Genomic DNA, 24174 nt, shown 5'->3' on the forward strand with positions numbered 1-24174 from the left:
GTTCACTTCATAGTTTGCTACAGGAACTAACCAACAGTCAATTAATTTGCTTTACCATTTTCTTTTAAGAAATACTGCTGAACTACTTCTGTTTCCATTCACTATTTCTCCACCAACAGAAGGCCTGAGTCAGAATGGTATTTTCTTCAGACACTAGTAGTTAATAAACATTTAAATCTGTTTTCAGAGTTTATATACCATTTAAAAAAAATAATAATTCCCTTGGAAGAGAATCCACTTATCCATAGCATTTGCACACAGAACAAGGCCTGCCTGGTTAAAATATAAATATATTTTTAAAGTGTATAATCTAACCTGCATCTTACTGCTCACACTATTTACCTTGTGCAACTCACTCCGCTGTGGACAACAAGAACAGACAGGTCGTTTCCAGTTTCACATCAGAGCAAATGCTTTAGTTTCCCGACTCTCATGCACCGCACACCACTTTCAAGATTTGCGCTGCAAGCAGCACACAACCAGTTTCTATCAGAATTTCCTTCTAACACCTGAGACAAAGGAAAATTCAAACATATTTGACATCTGACCTCAGAGACCTCCAAAGTCCCGTTCTCCACAAGTATGACATTCTTTTAAGAACAGCTTCAGCTTATCAGAAATCCAGATGAGCAATAGTGATGACAAACCTATACCAGAGAGTTTTCAGACAAATTAGTAACTGGTTCTTGCCAACCAATCATCAATTCCCATGAAATGCTCACTTGGCTATGATTATCATTACTTACAAGGGTGCCATCAAACTGAAACTGAGTCAGTGTTTTAAAAGTGATTTAAGAGCAGTTCTGGATACTAAAGTGGCTCCCAAGTCCCCACTGCCAAACTGCATGTTCTTCTTCACAAGAAGATTATGTTTCCTCCCTTGCTTCCAAGAGAAAAGGCACCACTCACTCTGGTAACAGACAATACTAACGAACCATACAAAGGAAATAATGGGTTACTTCACGCATTTGACAGCTTACTGCAGTTTTAAAAGATCTGTGTAGATGAAAATGCATTTCCTCTCTCTCAAATTATTTCATTTTAGGTAATTATAGCTAACATTTTCCAGACAGAAGTGTGGTTCTTGAATTACGGCATCCATTTCAAAGCAACACTCAAATTAATCTCGCCAATTTTTCTAGCCCTGAAGTCCACAAGGTTAAGGTTTGACAAGTTCCAGTTTCATCCATAACCAAATTAGAGCTAAATATTCCTGCGCTACCAAAGCGCTACAGAATGAGACAACCTCCCCTTGAGGAGACAGCTCCTTTCCTCCCCGTGCAGCTTCCAAGGTAAGAGCTATTCACCCCAGCAGAAGGATGCAGGTGATGTGCTAAGCCAGAGCTTCGGGGACCCTGCGTTCATCACATTTTACAGCTGGCTTTCAGGAGGGAGCTGCCAATTGCCAGGCTGGACTATGGCATCCCTGCCTCCTCCCCTGGCTGGGCACTTCGCTCACTGATCTGGTTGAAATCTAACCATGGAAAAAAAAAAAAAAAAGCAATTACTGTTCAGCCAGATCAGCTCCCTGATGCTTCTCGCTACAACCCTGGCAGCTCCCTAAGAAGCACAAAGAACGAGGAAACACAGGATTGAGATGGAAAGAAAAGGGGAGACTGTGGACTTACGACTGGTGTAAACCATTACAGGATCGTGCCTTCCAGTTACAGTCAGATAATTTTTTTGACAGCGAAATTAAATGAAGCTGTGAACCCAACGTTGTTGCCAGGAATTCAATACATCAGAAGGCTACCCTCACAAATGGCTCCTTGGCCATGGCAGTCAGCAGAGGCCCAGGGCACCACTCTGAGGACATCCAAAAGCACAGCAGGAAAAGGATCTCCCTGCAACATCATAAGATACTGCTGGCACTGCAGGCTTGCGGGGATGTCCCAAGGTCAGGGACACCCTGTGGTTAACCCTTAGAAGGGAACAGTGCATCCCACCCAGCAAACTCGTGGCTCACAATGCAAGTTAAATGCCCATTTACTGCTGGGTTGACCAGGGACAGCCTTTACAAGTCTTGACCGAGATTTGGTCTTAAGCCTTTAGCTCTGTAACAACACATCTTAACCACTCCAGGTCCTTGGAGGGATCATTTTCCTAACATTTTCTTGCTGTTTCAGTGAAACAAACATTACATTTTCCTGGGCCATTACTGGACCAGGGTTTTGGATCCAGCAAATAGTTATTGCAGCTTCACAAAACAGTAACAGTGATGCAACTCCAGGATATTAGTAAATATATGGAAAGTCACAACAATGTGTATTTCAAATCTTCACACCCCAGGTGGTCTCCATTCATTCCCTCTCCACTCCCCTTCAAATTACAGCAGTAGCAAACAGGATGTCACATCTGAACCTCCAAATGCAAAATGAAAATATGCTACATAAAACATAGTAGGGTCTAAAAATAATCAGACAGTGTATCTTGAATTTATGTTCTGATTTTTTTTCTACTGACAAATACAACCTCAGCAAAAGACCTAACTATAGGGAGTAGTAAAAGTGACATCAGAAGTTTTTCCAAGAGTTGCCTGTACTCCTCAGGAGGCTTTGCTGCAGACCCGTACAGCACAAGAAGGAAATGGATGCAAAGGGCTCATACTCACCGTCTGCAAAGTTTCTTCCTGTCTTCTGCTTTGGCTCTGTCGGTTGATAAAGGAGCGTGTCGAGAGTTTGTAATGGTTTAACAAGCAGATGATCACTACCACCATAACAGTTATAACCACAATTATAATGATGATTTGAACAAACTCCAGTTCAGCTAAAACAAAGAAAAAAAAGAGGAAAATATGTCAACCACGCACAGAATGCTATCCATCAAAGCAATAATCTGAAAAAAACTCAGTAGTTCATCTAGATTGATCTGGATTAAGATGTTCACTGCTATCTGTTTTGCAAAGTTTTGCAAAGAAAATGTGTGTTCTAAGTAGTATGAAAATTATTCATTTTTTGGCAGTGCCAATCAATTGGTATAAGTGGCTGCTGGTCAAAGCTAAGAAACTTCTCAGTGATCCTTCTCTGCAGCCTTCACAGGTAATAAATTCTTCAGCATAAACACCACAGACAAGCCTTTTGGATAATACAACAATTTCACTGGGGGGCAAAAAAAAAAAACCACGCACACCCCACCCTATTTTAATAGCCATCTGCAATGCCAACAGAGTCCAGAGGGCTCCATAAGCTCCAAAGCAGAGGCCATGGAGACAGGAATCTGGACACTATCTAGTTAACTATCCTTAACTTTTTTTAATCAGCTGAATAGCACAAAAGCTACCTACATCAAGTGGAACACAAACTTTTTTTGTATTAAATCTACACTGTCTTTTTCATTCATTACTTCTCTCCAACTAGAGTAAAATTAACTTTACTAGGACATTCCCATTCAGGTAAAAATCTAAAAAGAGATCTGGTACTCTAAAACAAGATATGTTCCACTACAGTCAAAAATGAAACCAGGGCCTTGGCTGTTGCAAGAGATACAGTTACAATGAACTCCATCAGAGCACATCATCTTATCTGAAGTCCTGCCTATACCACAAATATTAAGTATATTTAGAAATGAGTCATTCTTGCACCCTTTTGGCTATACTGGAGTAGCAAGGATGAGCAACGTAAGGGGAGAAATTGCCCTTTGGAGTTACACAGTTGCTAATATTTCTATGGAAACTGCATTGCTCACAGGGGATGCTCTCATCTTGAAAGACAACTGCAGTTAACGGGAGGAGGTCTTTAGTTGCTAGGCTGGTAGAAAAAGCCAAGAAGCAGTGCGAGTTGCTCAGTTTCAGCACCTTCCAAAAATGGCACTACTTCTGGGCGCCAAAATATGAATTTTGGGGAACCGATATTAAATTTCTGTTTTAAAGAGCCAGTAAGGAAAGACAGATAACAAAATACAAAAATAAAAAGACAAAGCAAACATCAGAGAAAACAAGCTTCCCCCCCTTTCATTTGTAGTCATCCTCAGCCTCCTGTGTAACAGCAGCATGCTTATGCAAACACAACACGACTATGAAGCTGAGCTAGAAAAACGCTGTTCACACATAAAATCCAAAACGACCTGTGGTGGAACTAAAGGAAACCCAAGGGTGTTTCACTATTCTAAGCTCTCTTGCGAACAACACCTCAGACTACGGGAGCTGCAGTGTCCTGTGGAGGCTGGTGCTGAGGTCCAGCTGTTTGTCACAAGTTACCAGTGGGCATGGGCACACCACTGTCCAAGTGTGAGGTTCTGCGATCGTCTCAGTATGAGTAACTAAACCTACTTAAGGCTAAGAAAAAAGGGCAACAATACATCTATCATTTAATTTCTCTTTGCTGTTAAGTACCATCCACTCGTCACCAAGACCACCAACCTTTTAAAAAAATGATTAGTCAGTGCTTTGCTCTGCTTCTGCTATCAATCCCATATGCAGTGCAGCAATCTCTGGGGGTTTTTTAGATTCCCCCCCCCCGAGTCATTGGAAGCTAACGATGTCAGCACCAAAAGATCAAAAAGCAGGAAGCATAGAATTAATTAAAAAACAAACCCACCAAAGCCATGTTTAAGTAAAGTCATTTTTTTCTTGGCTCAGAAGCACACAATACAGACTGGACACAGTTGACAACTGCTGCAATTCACATTCTGCGGCTATCAAGGACTAAAGGGTTTCTTTACCCAAAACTTTTTTTTTGGGTCCATGTAATACTTCACACTGGAAGTTGAGAGACTGTTGCTAAAGGGCAACATGCAAAACAAGCAATGTTGATTTAGGCTTTGCTAGAATGCAAAGATCACTGGAATGACATGTTACTTCTCTATCTGCCAAGGACAGAGTCTTCTAAATTTATCAAGGCCCCGGCATTTCAGTGGCAGGGGACAGTACCTCTCCTTTAGGAATAAAGGATTGGGTCTGTGAGCATTTCCCTTAAGTGGGAATCGTTTGGAAATGCTTGAATAAAACATGGCCATACCATAAAGAAAATGAAAAGCACAGTACTCAGGTGTGAGCACACGGGATTTTCCAGCTCCAGCTTTACATTGCAAACACGAGAATGCAACAAAGCGCCAAAGTGACGTTCAAGAGGATTTCCTCACTGGAAAGCGGAGGGAAAGGAAAGGGGGAAGAATTTTTAATCTCTTCTCCTCCTGACTGGCCCTCCTGCTACCCATTAGGTTATTAACAGGAAAAAGCAGAGAAACAAGAGCAGGAGCAGTCTCTATTTACCGGCACTGTGCAAGACAATTTGCACAGTTTCTGACAGCTGCCAACACGCACGGGGTCCCTCCGGCCCCGGTCTTGCCTCCTGCCCCACACGCGTGGGGCACGAAGGGCCCTCGCTGCTGCAGCACTGCCTTCCAGAGGGGCATCTCTCCTGCCCACTTCTCCTCTAAATTAACTGGGAAAGAGACTGGGGCGGGGGAGCTTCGGGAAGAGAAATGATAGGTTTTTAGCTCCCCAAGTCACTCTGTCACGCTCACATAGACCCGTTTCTTCACAGCCAGGAAATAGCATGTACAATACATTTTTTTCCCAGGGGAACATTTTTTCACGAAAAAAGCAACTATAGAAGGAGGACACCTCCACAGAAGAGCATGAAAAAAAGAGAACTAGTTGATAACCCTATCAACCGTCACCCCCAAATCCCCCTCGGCAGCCAGATCCACACCCCCCCCCCCCCGAGCCAGAAGACCTCCCCTCCGCCTCAGGGCTCTCGGCAAGCCAGCGCTCCCCGGGCGGGCCGGGCCGGGCCGGGCCGGGCCGCGCCGCCGGCCGGGTTTTGCTCCGGTAAGGCGGAGACCGACCTCCGGCGGCCCAACCGGCGCGGGCACCCCGGACGAACGAAGGGGTACCTCGTTCCAACAACAGGTCTTTTAACCGCGCATCCTTCACCGCTGTCCTGTTGAGCTGCTCACTGGACATGCTCGCCTCCTCCGGCGGACGAGGGGCTCAAGCCGCTCCGCCAGCCCCCGCGGCGGGCATCGCATCGCCGGCAGCCCCGGCCTCCATCCAGCGAGGGGACACCGTCCTCAGGCTGCCCGCTCAGCCCTACGCGGGGACTGACTGACTGGCTAGCTGACTGACTGACAGCCGTCTGTCTGTCCGTCCCTCCCTCCCTCTCCCCAGCGCACCGGCAGGGCCCAGCCCCAGCGCTCAGACCGCAGCTACCGGGGAGGGGTGGGGGTGGCGATGATGATGATGGTGGTGGTAATGATGGGGGGGGGGGGGGGGGGAAGGTGCGTAGCTTACCCGCGCCGCCGCCCCACCGCTCTTTAAGCCCGGCCCGGCCCGGCGGGCGCTCGGGGCGACCCGGCTCTTCCGCCTGCCCCGGCCCGCTGCGCCTGCGCCGCCGCCGGCTCCGCCCCCTCGCACGTGCCCCCGCCCCGCCCCGCCCCGCCCGGGGCGCTGCCCGCCCCAGCGAGGAGCGGGGAAGGGGGGCGTAAGGGAAACACCGTCCCGAGTTATGAGCGGTCCCGGCGCCCTGCCCCATCCGTTCCCCTTCGGCTGAAAAAGGCACCGGCAAGGAAATGTCACCCCCGGTCTGCGTCCCGCCCCGCCGGTACACAACCGGCAAAAGCGGCCGCTGAAACCTTAGGGAGCTGCGCGGCTGCGGTTTTATTACGCAGCGATTTAGGGGGAGTCGGGGGGGGCTGTGAAATACTAGGGAGACGCAGCCTGGTGCAATACTGGAAACCAGTAACCACCAGCAGAAATAATGCCTGTAACCTTAAGCAATCCATACAGGCACAAGTTAAAAAGAAAAATAGAGGAGGCGGGGAAAGGAAAACACTGGAGATACTGAGACTTGGGCTGCAGTCGCATGTCTGTCTCTTCAGCAAAACCCCGGGCTCCAGCAGCCTCTGCCTTCCCTAGAGCCCCTCTGCCGGCCCCAGCCCTGCCCCCGAGCCAGCCTTTCTGGCTTGGCTGTTTCTCAGGCAGACCAGTTCCCCATCCCAATCCCAACCCGCATTCCCGCTCAGAGCACCGTGACAGAGGAGGAGGCCGGCAGCAGGGACCTGAAGGCTGCCCCCACCGCTGCTGCTCACAGCCCCCCGGGAACCCCTGTCACGCCAGGAAGCCCCGTTAGCACCACGTCCCTCATTAGCACTATGTCCCTCAAGTCCCGGGACCTTCCTCCTCCACCTGCTCAACTAGCATGGCCCAGCCCTCCTCCCGTTCCTAGTTACTCCTCTGGGTTATGGTAGCATTCCAAAGCACCGGGTAAGATCAGTGGGCGTCTATGTGAGCAGGAGAAGAGAGCTCACCCTCTGCTCTGCACTTGGCCAGGTCTCGGGAGCTGCTGAAGGCAAAGGAGCTGGGCCGCAGTGCTGGCGAGGCTCCACGTCCTGCTTCCAGCAGGCTGGCTGGCTCGGTACGGCCTCACGCCAGCACTGCTCCCCTGCACAGCACGGCCACAAGGGTCCGAGCCCCTGGGACGCGCGCTGGGGCTGACCATGGAGAGGGACCCGATGCTCCCCACGCCTTTCAGATCTGCCAACCCCATGGGCCAGTCTCAAAAAAAAAAAAGGATCCCTTGACTCAAAGTCAAGGAGCAAAAGATGCCAGGAGAGGGGAAGGAGGCTGAGAGGAGTGGGGCTGCTTGCGGTCATCCATCAAGCTAGCACTAGGAAGAGTAAGGGTGTTTAAAGTACTAGGGGGACACATCCTGATATCCATCTATCCATATATATATCTCCACTGCACAGAGCAGGGTCCTCTCGTTTGGTTACAGGCTATCCCCGCTGTCTGGATTTGTTAAACCGTTGTTGACGTTTAGCTCGATACTACATGTCTAAGGCCCCAATCCAAACAGTATAGTCAAGCTGGGGGACAGTGATTGTGGACTGTAAAAAAATATCCTTTGAGAGTTCCTAGAAGAGCAGAATGAGTTTAAATTATATGTTGATGGAATGCTTTTGTGCAAGCAGAGTATTAACTGACTACAGTACCGTTACCAGCAGAGGGAAATAATTCAGTACAGATAGCAGATGTGGAGCACCTTCAAAACTACCATCTTATCGCCCCTAGACTACTGTGAAAACAATTCATTCAACAGACCAGACTTTTAAGCATGCCTATTGTATGGGCATGACCCACTTTGTGCGTACAGAGTCGCTGCTGAGGCTGATTATCTTCCTGTTGCAAATTCTTTGTTGTCAAGGACTGAAGTGTAGAACAAAGTTTCTGAGCCAAAGATTGAGCCACATATATAATTCCCAAACCTCACATTTAAAATGAGAAGTTAGTTTCAAATAAGCATAGTTTAAAGACTATAAGCAGAAAACAAAATAAAATGAATATATTAGTGCTAATGCTGCTCCTTTACTTTGGTCTCTTACAGTTGAAGCCTGGATATTTAGAGTCTTTTCACTTCCTGAAGGCCATTAACCTACAGCATAAAACAATTGCTTTGGCAAGACTGGGGATTCGGCGCATAGAGAGACTGATACTTTACACACTTTGCTCGCTCTCTAGCCCACTACTTCCCTACCCACCAAAATTTCTTTAATATTATTGTACAAGTGCAGGCACAATGACTGCAAAATGGTTACAGACTGCTGTACCCACAAGCAACGCACCTGATAAGCATCCTCAAGAACACCGTCAGAACAGCATTTGCCTCATTACCTATTTATTAAGAATTTATCATCAAGTTTTTAATGTGAATCAAGACCTTTAGGGGCTGAAAAACTGCACAGCAAGTGCCAGATAGCCCATAAAAGCTGCTCTGTCAACAAGGATGGGGGCCCAGCTTCCTTCTAAAATTCCCCTCCCAGTAGCCCGTTCCACCATGACCTCTGAGCAGGACGGCTGCTCTGGTGACAGAGCTGAAGCTCCCTAAGCAGGCTTTGGCACACTGAGTCGTAATGCTCCTCCACAAGCCATTACAAGTCTGGCATATTAATGATACAGCCAAGGGCTAGTTAAACTTGGTAACTGTAGGTGAAGTTTTATAAAGGACGTGTTTGCTCATTTGTCTCCTCAGTCTTGACTAGGAAAACAAAAATCTCATTCTGGAACCCGCAAGAACAAAACCTGATTTTTTGTTTTACTAATAGTAAGGATGTTAATCTTTTAAGTGTAAGAAAACACAGTCATGCTTTGGTGACCAAAACTGGACAAATGCTGCTTTTTCAATATGAGTTTCATATTTCCGCTACTTACCCTTTTTTTCTCTGCTTCTCTAAAGACATTACTGGCTGTGGGCAGGCTCTTGGCCAGCCCTTACTCTGAAGAGTAAGAGAAAAACCACAGTCTTGAAACTGGAAAATAAGGGGGTGTTTCTTCCTGCCTGCAGTCAGCCCCTTGGGGTCACCCAGCTGGGGAACCTGGACTGGGGGTTGGGTGCGGAGGTGCTTCCCCCTCCCTGCTCGGAGCCACATGCCTAACTTCAGCCCAGAAAACCAGCTGAGAAGGGCACAAATCTACAACCATTAACACTTCACGCGGGGCCATGCGTCCTTACGTGCTTCTTCCAGGCAGCACCAGGATGAGGCTTCACAGTCAAAGCCACGTTGGGGTGACTGTGTGTCCACTGTGGGGGAGCTGTGGTTTCAGCCCCCCCCAGCCAGCCAGGCTGAGGGGCCCACACAGCAGCCCTGTGGGTCTTCAGGACTCCCCAGATAATCGCTGCCTGCTGCAATCCCAGCCCCGAGTCAAGCTAGCGGCCGTGGGAGCACGGCCCCGGCTCCTTCCTGCCGCCCGTCTTGTGCCAGCCCCGGCACACACGCAGACGACAACACAGCTGAGGCACAGATGAGCCAGACCGGGTCTCTGCTCACAGGGGAAAAAGTCGAATTGCTTGCTGGGTGAACGCTGATGCCAACACAGAAAACAGGAGGCAGGAAATTGTCAGTGAGGGACTAAGCAGGAGACTGGGACCATCCCCTTTTAGTTAAGGGTCTGCATCTGGACGGGCTTCAAGCGACTGCAGACGCACCCACCGAATGCCCCACAGCCCCACCTCTCAAACTGCCACCTCCTGGGGTAAATTTTCACCTTTTCAGTTACATCTGGAGTTTATAGGTTAAATTTGTCAGAAAAAGATACTGAGGAATGGTACAACCCCAGGGAAAGGAAAAGTGCTTTTTGCATTGGCAGTGAATTCAGGTAACTTATTTACCAGCAGGTGCATATCTAGATGTATATTGTGTTGTTGTGTTTAAAGTGATCAGGTGCAAGGAACAAGCAGACAGGAGCAGTGTGGACAGTGACACAACCCAAAAGAAGCAAGTTTGGTGGAGGGATTCAGCACAGAAGAGGACAGTGTCTAAGGCCTCTAAATTAACTCCCTGTTAAAGCTGTTCTTTACTCTGCATTAACAGGAAGGATTGTGAAATTGATTTCTCTCCTTTTTTTTTTTAAATCACCCTTTGCAATCCTCAGTTAAAGAGCTCCTTCCAAGTCTTGTTTCCTCGCAAAACAAAGCAGTCCTTCACGCGCATAGTTAGTTGCACAGCCTGCGTGGTCCATGTGCTGGCCATGTGCGTGGTGATTTGTTTTCCTGTGCTGGGAAGAGGGTTCAATCTGGGACACTGAATTCTAACACGCTGTTTTAAAAGTAATCACGGTTTCAGACCTGACTAGCCCTGGCTCTGTTTACACTGGCGAGTGAGAAAATCTACTCATGAATTATCCCCACTGCAGTTCTATTAGTTCTCGCACGCTGGCTCGACACAGGCAATTTACAGTCGTCTCTTCCAGCAGGGTTAAATGGTACAGTGAGCGTAATACGCTGGCCCTGTTTACCCTGGAGATTACGCTGCTGGTAACTTCGATGCTCCCCTGCCACTGCTGAAAAACAGGTACAGAATTCCCTAGTGCTGATGCATAAGGAATGAGAAACTCTGGGCAGGGAAAGGCAGCTGTGAATCTGAGGGTGATAATCAGCCCAGGCTACTCAGACCATGAAAATATCCCTAAAGGGACGAAGCAACCGGGTGGCTGAGAACCAAAATGTCATGCAGGTACCCATTATGCTGAACACTCTTATACAGTGGCTTCCGCTTTCTTTAATCATTGACTAATTCAATCCTCCTTTTAGTTCTACTAAAAACTCATGAACAAAATCAGCTGCATTGAAAACACTGCAACCCCTTCCATCCATTTTGATCATATTCCATGGCTTTTGGCTTATTTTGAGCTCACATCTAATCAGTGGTTGTAAAAATGAGGCATTTAAGTAAGAGAAAAGGCAAGAAAGGATCTCAATGTATTTTTTTTAAATTCCGTTGTTATTCAGAGCTCTCCCAGCAGTAATTGCAATTAGTACCTGGTACTGGCCTCTGTGGAGTCTCAGCGGTTGCAGCATGACTACCCTGCCTAAGCTCCCTGTGGTTTCCAGGCAATTCCCAGCAAGTACAGGGAAGAATCATCCCTCATTATTAATATTTTTTTTTTAGCCCATTCAAACAGGAGCTGGAAGAGATGCACTGACGATCACATTAAAAAGCTGAGAGATCACATCATGCATTATCCTACCATAGGAAGAGATGAAAGTTAAATGAGAGACAGAATTAGCATGGGTGCTAGAATCTATGCATATGCAAGAATCCACCTCCAACACAAAACTGAAAGCCCTGTTGTAGAAATATAGGTTGCTAAATAAGCTATTAGCGGTATTTTACACACAAAAAGGAACGCTCATTCTTCCACTAAAGAACACTCTTCGGAGTTACAGAGAGTCTCCTGCCAGGTGGATTATTCACTCCGTAAATCTCAATAGCCAACAAACTCCCTGGCAGCCAGGAAAAGAAAACAATGGGCATTTGACTGCAGATTAACAGACTATCAAAGTATTTTAGTACTTTCTGACTAAGGTGTATGGAAAGACTTCAAAAAGCTGGACAGTGCAGAAACCTTTCAAGATCACAAGAAAACCCTGGTCTAAAAAAGAAACCTAAGGGCAAGACAAAGAACAGAGATAAGAAGGGAAAGCAGAACCAGGATTACAATAAGATACTAAAAATACAAGTAGAATGTGAAGAGCTGTATTTTTTTTTTTTCTGACATTAATATAATCAGCTGGTTTAGAGATGCGAAGCTCTGCCTCACTGATGATGCTGTCTAGTACCTGAAAGTAAAGGATGAAGAGAGGAACCTGGAAAAAGTATCCAAAGAGATATGGGGGAGAAAGGGAATCAACATAATGCAAAATTTGAGGTGATGACAGAAGAATAATGCTTTTGAAGAACTACAATGCCAGTATAAGCTAGTATTAACATTTAAAAGTAAGGGAAATACATCGATACTGAAAAATGGATCTACATGCAAAACAAAGGAATTTTCTTCGTTTTCTTTTATCCTACAGTTTTCTTATCATTTGTCTTGCAGCATTTACATACATGCTGTCTGGAAGTGTAATCGTAAGGGAAATTAACCCTGGATAACCCCATGCTGCAGCACGTTTACAAAAATTGCTCTAGAGAAAACTACTCTAGGAATAAAATGGGGGATGTTCAAATCATCGGAAATCAAGTGAGTCACTGACATGATAGGTCTGAAGGATGGGAAAATCTCTTTATGAGAACATGCCATTAAACATTACAATCAAGCATAAAATTGCTCTGCCACAGTATTTTGTTTTATTTGCATTGTTAAATTTCTTCTCCTAACAATAATGGATAGTTTATAGCACTAATGATTTATACAAAAGGAGCTGCGTAAATGCATCCCAAATGGGCGGCTTCTCTCTTAAGAATTGTAGACTCAGTTTCCTTCAGCTTGATCGCAAATCAGTGACTCACACAAATTTCACATCTGCCTCAGGATACAATGGCGCAGCTTCTAAAGAGGTTTCATGATGGATTAAGTTCCTGTGGTGCAAGAGAGGTGTAAAAACTTATGCTAATTTAAAAAAGCACACTGTATTTCTACAAATTGCCATGGTGCAAAAACTATAGATGCTTTGCCATTAACAACTGTTATCACTGAATCCTGTATGGCTATTTTACTAAGTTCATTACTTCTGGCTTCTGCAGCCCCACTAAAAATAAATGACATTGTTTGTATACCATTTGTGTATGTCCAGGCACACAAACACAAATTTTCCCCAATAAATCAATGTAATTGATCTGGAGAAGGGGGCCACAGTTTAAGAGTATTTAAACCGGTCTGCAAAACACAGTCACCTCGCTTGCAGTGTACCCCCAAAAGAGATGGGGACTGAGATTTTTGACATGCAAAATGATTTGGATTTGCTACAGTTTATAACCTACTTTATGACATAACAGAGTATTTTATTCCAAATCCCCAGCATTCCAAAACTTAAGTCAGGCTCCCTCAAATCAGAAATCAGAAGAGTGGCATAAAACAACACTTTGGGATACAGTTTAGTCACATCTTTCTAATGTTTCTTTGACCTTTATGTCAAAATGAAGGTATTCGTCAACTCCCTTGATTCCAGGTAAAATCTTGAGAACTGACAACACTGGGAATAAGAATCAGAATCTAGTCAAGACTTCTTAGGCCAGCAAGAATGAGAATAACTGCAGATACAATGTACTCAGCTCATGGGGAAGCATCAGGAAGTTTCTAATGCACTTTTTTTCTGACTAATGGCCTAAGTGAGTGTGTCGACAATAATCCTCATGTAGGAGATGTGAGGAGGAGATGGGAGAGAAAGTCCACAGAGAATGTCAGTCGCCGGATGCCTCCTGCAGTTTTTCCATAACCACTTACTGGGAGCCAGTTTTAACGCATCATCACAGGCATTCCTCTGCAAGCAGCAGCGTTTCTGCTGCTTCCTTCAGATTGGCAAAGGAGTAAGACTTCCCAAAAATACATCCTCTAGAGAAGAGGGGATTAGGCGAGTGAGCTCAGTGCTCAATGGGAATCAGATACCTCACTGTTGCTTGTGAAAAGCAGACCTCTGAGTAAACCACCAGCAAAATGACAACCATGTTGCAGAAGCTACCAGGCTATTTTTACCAAAGCAGAATATGTTATCTTTTCATTTTGTATAAAGGCAATAAAAATTCATAAGATTCATGCTCTGCATTTAAAGAGAGAAGCTTGGTAATACAGCATTCAGACCACATGGTTTTTAACATTACCATGAATGGTCTACGTTCTTCAGTCTTTTGACATGTTCGCAGGGATGGTGTTTACACTGACTTGTTCATAGTACATCATATCACATTTTAATGATTCAGTTCAGCTCTGACAAAAGGAAACATCTGCCATAATTTTTTCGTTCGTGAACTTTATCACAATTAAAAATCTGACGTTTCACCAGCCTGTGTGCCAACCGAGAAGCACGCCAAGTTCGGCACTTCCCGATACATACAAATGCGCGCAGCATGAACAGCTAGTACCAACAGCACCAAGCCATCACTGACTTGTCAGTTCCCACCACAAAAGAGAAAAAAGATCACAGTTTGTGGGCAATAATTTCATCATCTTGATCTGGTTTCCATATGACAGAGTGCAAGAGAGAGAAAGCAAAAAAAAAAAAGAACGCTTCACAGCTCTGTGTGATGACAACATAAGATTTCTATGTCTTGCCCTATTGCAGCCAGAAAAATATTAAGGCAGCATGTCAAAACTGGTGTAGCTTCTAAAAAACGATTTCCAAACATCATTTGATGGACAGCACCCTAGCAACTCAATACGAAGCTTAAATCCGCAGCTCCTTTACATAAAATGAGGCCAATCCCACCCAATGCAATGACAGTATTCTTGTTTTCAGCAGAATTAATGGTATCTACAAACTCAAGCCACTTCTGAGACATTGCACAAATGATAGGAAGGCAGCTTAACCATTTACCACGAAGACCACCAACCTCTTGTTACCCTGCGTAAGGCCGGGGTAACTCTTGTACCTCGAGGCAGTTCCACTGATGCCGTCATTTCAGGGTGGAAGCCAAGAGCCAGAAACAAACCCAGCAGCCTAATGATACAAGCAATGCAGTGCTGCTTCGTACGTGGAGTAGCAGGGTCCCAGTACTCGGTGGGCTGTGATGTTACTGAGCCCAAGCAGTCAGGAGGGATGGATGTTTCTGAACAGACTCAGGACAGAGCTGGGGTCTCAGTGAGGGTTGAGGTGTGCTTTCTAACACTGGTCCTCCATCCATGTTTTTTCCTGTACTACCAGCATAATACTGGATCGGGTAGGGTACAATTAAACTCAAAGTGTCTCATAGGAGGACTTCAGGGACTGAGAAAGAAAAGGAAACATGACCCTGCATGCAGAACATAGAAGACTGCCCCAAACGTATGGCATAGGAGATGTTTAAGGAAATGCATGGCCTGCTAGCTATGAGAGCAGAATGAGATTCAGCTTCTCTCCCCAGCTCTATCACAGACCTAAGGGAAGTCCCTTCGGCTCTCCCTGTCCCTCCCACTCTTCTCTCTTGCGGTACAACAGCAGCACCTATGCAGCGCTTCCACAGAGCATGGCCTCCCTCACTTCAGTCTTCACACACTGCCTGATACCAGTACCGTATCAAATTTGGGCTGCTAAGCCACTCTTGAAGATGACGTGCGAGCACATACATTACAAAGATGCACTTTCAAAATCTGCCCGGTGGCAAATGGACGGGTGCCCTTTCCCAACGAGCAAAAGGCCGGCACCAAGCGGCCGCAATGGCATTTTCCTGTGTGCGACAGCAAAAACCAGAATTTGCTTGAAATCTCACCAGACATGCTGGGAACTGACAGCTAATGTAACTTACAGTTGGTTGGCTGGTATTTTTGGACAGGAGGCTGCATTTCAAACTACTTCATCCTGTGTTCCCACTCTGTACGACTGTACATCCAACACTGTACTGACTCACCAGTAGCATTTTTGTGTAGCCCACTAAAGACACACCATTACAGCCCATTTGGGTGGGGCGAGACTTTCTGGGTGAATCTCCTTGTTGGAGAGGAAGTTTTGAGAGTAAGACGCTCGTTTTCATAATTACGGAGAAACTGCGCTCTCCCATGTGTGCATGCACACACACAGCAGGAAAAGCACGTTCACTCCCTCTCACTTCTCCACGTTACCCCACTGGCTTAGCAAAACTAACGATGCTTCAAATTTGGCCTGGTCCTAATTTGTAATAAAACCCATGGTTTTCATTAGAATTAAGGTAAAGGGTTAAAACCAAATGAAACCAAGTTGTTATGCAGCCTCCAGGGAGAAGGCTGTGCTTTCTGCCCGGCCTAGGAGGGGACGCTGCCCGCACAGCACACCTTCCAGACTGCCTCCAGGCATGTGCAGGGCAGATGCAGCCTTCTGGAGAAGCAAAGGGCAGAGAGATCTCTCCATCATCCCTTTCGGCCTGAGATCAGGGGTCTCTGCCATACTTCTGATCCGCCGAGTTTTAAGCCAAAGCTGCAGAGAATCAGCCTGAGCCAGGCAAGCGCTTTGCAATGCGGCTTTGTGATCCCCTGCCACCGGGACCACTTCATGCATTCGTGCAATGATTCAAGAAACAGCCTTGACTGCTCACCCATTAACTGTGGGGCGTGAGTCAGGTTTGCAATGCTGGGAGACAGGCTATTTTTACCACACTTAGGATGTGCTGTCACAACGGTCAATCCCAGTTGCAGATTTACCAAAAGCACTAAGGGGATTTGTCTGGGATTTCAGGACGCCTGGCATCCTGATCTGCATAGCAGCTCAGACCAGGCTTTTTGCCATTCAGAAGTCCCAGACAAACGACTCGTAAGAGCGTGCAGTTTGCCAGCACAGTGCACATTCAGCGCGTGTGCGGGGTCTGGGATGTGTCTGACATGGGAGGCATGTGTTGCCCACCTGTACATGGTATCTCAGCCTCCCCCACACGCTGCGTGCTGGACTTCATTGAACACCTACATGCACACGCGCACCGCCTCACCCATCCACAACGCCTGGCGACACCAGACCACGAGGACCACACATACAAACTCCCTGTGGCACGTGGCAAAGACCTGGCCGCAGAGCCCCTGCCCTCAGGCAGGGCAGTATATACTCCCCATACATCCCATGCCATTCCTATTTCTGTAGTCTCAACCAAGTGCAGTGCAAACTTGCAATGACTTCCCTCACAAAGTTTACACCCTACAGCACGAGCTTCCCAGCCCACCTCTGTTCTCAGGGATCCAATCCCCTGGCTGCAGTAAGTACCCAAAAGGGTCTCATGGGAGAAATCTCAGTGCACCCATCACTGATAGCTCATGGATGAAGTCTGAGAAATGTTCCCATACGACACTAAGGACGGCGAGGCTGAGTTGCTGCTTATCTGCCGTATTTCCTGCCTCAGAAGCTGCATGTCATCGTATTAGCACAGTGTTGCTGAATTAATTAGAAAAGGCACACCCTTTCCAGCCCTCATCCTGGTTTTTTTAGACACATCGAATACTTACCTTGCTGTCAATGTATCTGGTTTCTGTTTTACACACAGAAGATGGGAAGAAAGGAATTGCTCAAGCCAAGGTTGTGCATATAAGGAACATGAATCTGTCATACAACCCAGACTGGGTCTCAGCTTGAATCTATCCTTTTTTGGGCAGACAGCTTAGACATTTTGAATTTAAAAGGACTCTGGCATTTTTCCTTCATGTCCTCTCATACTTCTTGCTCTGAAAGCTCAGACTAGGACTTTTTGTTCATTGTAGGTGTCTTCCTCAAAGCCAGCTTAAACCTGAACACTTCAAAAAATTTTCAGGAAGGTGGTGTTTCGTTTTGTTTTGTTTTGTTTTTTACTTTTAGAGGTAAGAGTTGTGGTTCTCGGTGTTAAATTGCAAAATTTTGAGGGTCTGTTTTTCTGCTAAAAAAAAAAAAAGTTGCTCTTTTTTTTTAGCACAGTGTGAATTTCTGTCGCATAGAGAACTGTCTTGAGTCCCAGTTTCCAAAATGTTCGTATTTTATCTTTTCTGCTATATTTCTTCAGTTAATACTTTACAATTCTGCCTGAAACTAAAGTAGTTTTAGTTTCTCTGTTGTCTACACATTTTGTCACTTCTAACACGACAGTACTGTAACCCATTTGTTTTCTCAGTGCATCTTTCAGCATCACTTGTACTTCACAGTGCAGATGTCTAATGCAGATCAAGGCGGGTGCTGCAGTATATTCTGTTCCAAAAGATATCCCCACCTCCTCATTTGTTTTGCAACATGGCTATCAAAGCATTAAATAAATAACATAATAGTTAGCATATATCCATTGTTTTACATATTCTGAATGGTTTCTAGATGTTACTTAATTTCTTCACGTGCTGCTCCTGTGAAATAGATACAGAGGTGATCATTTTATACGAATTGCAGCTACAAAGCAAGTCAATAGCTAAACTAAATAATCAGCTCAACAGCTCTTTCTCAATTTCCAAGGCCAGAATAAATCCTATTTATAAGGAAGAAACAACAAAAAAATTGCAGGCCACCTCCTGCAAACAAATGAAATGTAGGCCAAACTTTGATCACAGCTTTTTCTCTGTGAGCCTCTAGCCCAAATCCAAAGCCTGAGTTCTCTTCCTTAAAGCTCACACCCAGAGGCACGGCTCACTGGTCAATGCAATCTTCAAAGTTTCCCATCTTGAACAATTTACTTTCAGGAACAAAGCCTGGAAAAGGGCCAAAAAACCCCGTGTGGGTTGGCAGCAGCTCAGGATGCTGTCTAGGTGTGCCTGGCTTGCCCAACTAACAACTCTTTCCACTTCCTCTGTTCAGAGCACATTTGTGTTTCTCTGTACTGCAGCAAGCCACCCATTAACTTCTATTCTTTCATTTCTAAAAAGACTACCGGTTTCTCCCACTAAATCCTCAGCTTTATGGGCTGTCCGACACTTTGGGTTTTAGCTGGTGGCTGAGAATTTGATAGCGAATGTACAGTTTAGGATTTACGGCTGGAAAAACAATTTCCCAAAATATCTGTATGAATGCAATGCAGAAATATGCCACATTGTAACAGTGAGTATTCTTTCTCAAAATGGAAGTGTTAAACTTCAAGCACAGCTCTGTGCCTGCGATGAGCCAAGAAACTTCTGAAATGAGTAACAGGCCTTGCTCAGCACCCTGTGGGCAAAGCAGCCCCCTCCTTCCCACTCCTCTCCCCCCCCCAGGTATCCCCAGCACAGTAAAGACTTGTTTCTCAACTAATGCTTTTAAGCCAAACTCCCCTCAATGCTGATACCAGGACAAGTGTTTCCCAACTGCTATCCTCAAATTGTTAAATCCAGAAATGGGTCCCTCTGAAGGTTATTAGAATCATAGAATCATTTTGGTTGGAAAAGACCTTTAAGATCATTGAGTCCACACTTAAACTAATTTTTCATGTGCAGAAACACAGCGGGAAATAAACACTAATATTAACCTGTTCAAACAGCAAGAAATCCCCCCCCTTTCGCCCTTCCCCCTGCTTAAAGCCACAAAAATTAAATCCATAAAGGCATTTATAGAGAACGTCTTATTTAGGGAAGAAAACAAAAATGACTGACACAGTTATTTGTCACTGCTGGTAAATAAATTTGCGCGGCTTACAATGTTTACCCTGGAGTACGGCTGAAAGATCCGTTCGTGCCGCATTAGAAACCCGCCTCAATGACAAACTTCAGCTCCCCACTCTAGCAAAGCTGATGTATTGACTAGACAGGTAGATATTAGGTGCTCCGACTGTCTGGATGCTATGGAAATCATGCTGCACGCATCTGACCGTTGTCAGCAGCAGAAGACAAGCGCCGGCCTCATTCTTATTCTAGCCAGGAAAAAGGCCTCGTCTGCATTAGCCTTTTTACTGAAAGGCTGCCATATTTGTCAGTTCAGACGCATGTAAGATAAGCTCTTTCCCCGTTATCTAATATTTCACCAGGCAGTGGAAACGAAGGATAAGCAGAACTTAATAGTCTATGTGGGCAGGAGATCTTGAATGCTGTCAAGCTCAGCACGAGGCCTGGATGCCCTAGACAAGGGGAAGTTTACAGCAGAAGTTAATCACTTCATTTTGAAGAAAAACTCACAGGGATTTGGAGAAACAGTTACGACTTATCCTGGCTACGCAGCAAGCAAGGAGACAAGTGTAAAACCCTTAGTGTGGCATTATACTCGGTGCCTCTCCCTCCCTATAATGTAGGTACTGCTCAGCTAAAATTGCAGTCCAGTCAAAGGGGATTAAAGGTGGCAGCTGTAAAACTGCTGCTTTCCCTAAGCAGCCAGAGGAAACAGAAGGACAGGCAGGGAGAAGCAAAATGCAAAACCAAATTCTGCATTCTTGAAATGTCCTGGGTCGCTAGCACGGCAGCTAGCAGAGGAGCCAAAAGTATCATTGCAGCCTGGTTTACCTGTACTCCTCCCCTCCAAAACTGCCCAAGTCTCATACAGAGTTGGTAGCAAGCTGGCAAACAGATCAGAAAGGATCTTGCTCAGTTGCAGGTCTCCCAGGCGAGCACGTATCTAACAGGCTTTTATGCTGCATAATGTGGATACAACAGTGCTAAGTGAATTCTGAATAAAATTAAGATAGCCTGTTTCAGAGCTCACAGAGTAAGTCTGATTTAACAGCATGTCTGCTTAACAGATACACCGTCTTAAACAGTACTGACTATACGGTCACACTACTCCATTTTAATGTGCTGACATGAGAATCAAACCATATTTGCACAGAATTGCAGCCCCAAGTATAAGCTTTCAACGTTGTTTTCGTCCACCCAGAATGGCCAAGCTATGCCCCAAAGTATTATTTTTTTTCATCTGGCAAAAGCGGATTTTCTGGGCACAACTGTTAATAGGTGCCGCACCAAAAAGTAAGCGACAGCCTCCGAGGGAAGGGTTACAACATGCACATGGGATGTGGTATCCAGCATCCCTCTGCTGCCTGTTCCTGATCCACTGCCCGCATTTTAAAGCACTGGGTAAGTGATACGGTGGATTGTGTCGTGCGCATGGACTCCTAACGTCAACTCTGCACTTAATACCTCATCTGGTCACCAATCATAATTTTGATCCTCCCTGCTGTCAACAATGCTTTGGCCATCAATAGCAATGGTCCCAGGATAGCTGCTGTCAGCAGCACCGCACCACACGTGACGGCGGCTCTGCTGTGTCGCCCGCCTGCTCCCATCGTGTGATGATGGGGAGTATAGAAAGTCACAAGAAACCTGTTCCCAGGGAGTCAAGTACTCCTCAGCGTCAGCACTCGCTGTCCTCACAGAGTAGGCCAACTGGGGGAAGACGTGCAGCATGCGAGCCTGCAAGGAAAACAAAGCCTAGCCTGCATCTAATTTTAGGCTTGGCAGCTTTAAGGATGTTCTGGGCCATCTTTATCTTTGGCTTTTCCAACTCCTCTACCTTTAAGGTCATACCCTTAAAAGCAGTTGTGCTGCCTCTTGCCCCAGGTTTCTTCCGTTCCCCACAGGAGCCCGGTCAGAGGGTCCAGCCGTGTGAAAGCCCTGACCTCCCTGGAAAGCCTTGCTTTCAGGGAGCCGGCAGGACACTGCGCCCAGCAAAGACCTCCCAACCTGCCCGCATAGGTGGGACAGAGAAGAGACGATCTTTTGCACTTTATCTCATCACCAGCTGGCTGCACAGCTTTCTGAATAGCTCTTGTCCTCGGGTCAGTCAAGAGTTTCTCTGCCTTTTCTCACATCAACCTTGCAGTGTATTTTTTCTTTTTTTTTTAATTGTGTACATTAAGCACTTCATTTAAGATGATCAGTTTCACATTACTGGGAAAGAAAAGGGAATGGGAAGGTGCCAGGAGCTGATGCCACATGGAGTCTTCTAGCTGGCCAAGCTCCATTTCCCCTTATAGACACCCCCAGACTCCAAAGCCTGTCCAACGGGACCTAGATACCCATTCCTCACACAGGAGCAAGATGCCAGAGGCTAGCTGCTTTGCAGAAATTGCCCAGAGGTATAGGCAGGATAACGCCAAGTATCCTCCCGCTCTCTGTAAGCCGCAAGCTCCCTGCTGCGGCATGCCAGGGGAGAGGAGCGGACGTCAGACCACCGTGTCCCCACTGGCATGGGGAAGCTGGTCCCACCATGTTGGCACGGGCCCTCTCCAAATCGCAGCTGCAAGGAGCAAGCACGCGGCAGCAATGCTGCCAAGCCTGTGCTCCCAGCCCTGATGTCCAGCAAAGCGGCGCCCCGTGTTTAGGGAGTGTAGAAATGCAAAACGGAGAGAAAGGCTACAGTGGCTTTCTGAAATGTTTTCGTTTTGCTGTCCATTTCCTAAAATGCAGCACGGTTCTATTTAAAAACTGGAAGAAAAATACAATAACCTAATGGTGCCCCTTTACCCTTTACAGTATTCCACCTCTGCCAGTGTTTTCCACACCCACGCCTGGAGAATGCAGCAGGTTACCCATCGTGACACCACCGTCGGGTCCCAGCCCCAGCGGTACCATACAGCCACCTGCCCACCTGTGGTAGGGCTGAACAAAAATACCAGCTTCTGGAGGAAAGTGTCTTTTGTGCAGCCATACAACACGACCTCCTCCCTTTACTTCACATTCCAGCTGCCACTCCGAAGCTTGCACAGAAATGAATAATCTTATTTTCTCTGCTTTTTAATATTCTTCTTTTATTTTTTTCAGGGGGAAGAGGGAAACCTTGATTAGACAGATGTGGCTACTTAAAAGCAGTCTCTAGCAAGTTCATTCTCCAATGAAACAATTGGGGCAGAATGGCTCTCTGTTAATGTTACATTTAGTCATTAAAAATGTGCATTTGTGATTCTAAAAACTGCTAGAGGCAAACACAACAGAGAGATACATACTCAGATTTACATTCAGTTTCCAGCCTGGTAGACTCAGTGAAACTAAAATTAACATCTCTACCTTTCATATGCACTTATGGACAAACATACATTGAGTAATAACCACCACTGCTGTACACATATGAATCCTCTTTCACTAGAGGACTAAATGCCTTTTGAAAAACCTAAATAATTTAGCATCATAATAGTGTGAAGTGTGTAAAGACACTTTTACATAGTACTGCATCTAGCTCTGGGGTATAGCACAGGGGATGTCACCATCTTAAAGCAACAACATTTGGGCAGGAACTACACATAGCTAATAGATAAAAGGAACAAAAATACTTGAACTGGACTGGAAATCATCACTCAATAGTAGTAATAGCTAATAGAAATAAAAATAATAACAAAAAATAATACAAACTATACAGTGGGATCTTTAATTATGAGGATCTACAAAGACCTTGGTTTCGTATTTCATCCACGCTTGTTAAACAACATCTTGGTAAAATTAGTTCATTCTCACCATTTATTTGTATTACAGGAACACAAAGGTCCTTCAATCAAGAATCACAACTGCAGTGGCCTGAACACTGCGTAATTAAAAAAAGACAGTCCTTACCTCTACGATGTTGAGGTCTGGAACTACGACAAAAAAGATGAATTGCTTTATGAAACAGGAGGTGAGATTAAGGAGTAAAATGCTCACATCCACTGTACGAAATTCTAGGTATTCTTAGCTCAACAGCTGCCTAGCCAAAAAAAAAAAAAAGCTCACCCCGAAGGAAGCCTTTTTAGGATTCTGACAGCAAATATTATTTCCCATATATCAGGGATCATCTACTGAATCACCAAGAGAGTTTTCTGCTGCACTAGGACAATCTCCCACCAAGCCACACGCAGTAAACACACAGCCAGACTAAGGTGAGTAGCAGGAGAAATTAGCACCCATTGTATTTTCTGTATTCCAAATGTTTTCTGCTCTCCTTTTTTCCTGAGCCATAAAAGAAACTGTGAAAACAAGGTCCAGATACTAACAGAAATAAAGCTGTTTCCTATCTTCCTATTACCTATCTTTTAGTAGTTTTGGTGTCTCAAAAACCAATGCACACTGGGAAATAATTAAAGGTGTAAAAAAAACCAAACGCAATCTGAAAGGTTCAACTTAAGTAAAAGTGAATGAACTAGACAGACATACAGTTCAAATGCTGTGGCCATACTACCCAAGACTCTCCTTCACCACCAACAGCCAGAAAAAACAAATCTCAAAGCTGTTTAATTTTTGTTCTATCACCCAAACTTTGCTTTGCTTCCAGACTACAGAGACCAGGAACAGAAAACTATACCTGGTTTTCATGTAACAGTTTGCAAATTTCACAGCCCACTTCCAATAACTTCTGGCAGATTTTTGTTTCTTCCAGAGCTCCTTGAAGCAGGGAACCTTTAATAATTTGCTCCTGCAGTGCCAAGCAGAATGCCAAAATGGGAGGAAAAAAAAAAAAACAACAAAAAAAGGAAAAGCCATAGAGGTAT

The 24174-nt window shown here is 45.5% G+C and overlaps 1 protein-coding gene across 3 annotated transcripts in view; it reads right to left on the reverse strand.

Annotated features, from left to right (window-relative positions):
* The window catches only part of LDLRAD4 (low density lipoprotein receptor class A domain containing 4), a 284146-nt gene that overhangs the window by 10661 nt on the left and 249311 nt on the right, over window positions 1-24174 (reverse strand). The window contains exons 1-2 of one of the 3 annotated variants that reach the window (XM_052787368.1): window positions 6233-6340; window positions 2612-2766 (exon numbers count right to left, since the gene is read on the reverse strand). In XM_052787368.1, coding sequence (XP_052643328.1) covers window positions 2612-2716 — 105 coding nt within the window. In that variant the 5' untranslated portion in view covers window positions 2717-2766; window positions 6233-6340. Of the gene's footprint in view, window positions 1-2611; window positions 2767-5835; window positions 6074-6232; window positions 6341-24174 lie in introns of those variants that run through there. The other 2 variants (XM_052787367.1, XM_052787366.1) reach the window with 2 other exon arrangements.

Source organism: Harpia harpyja, chromosome 5, assembly GCF_026419915.1.
Source record: "Harpia harpyja isolate bHarHar1 chromosome 5, bHarHar1 primary haplotype, whole genome shotgun sequence".
Classification (NCBI taxonomy): Eukaryota; Metazoa; Chordata; class Aves; order Accipitriformes; family Accipitridae; genus Harpia; species Harpia harpyja.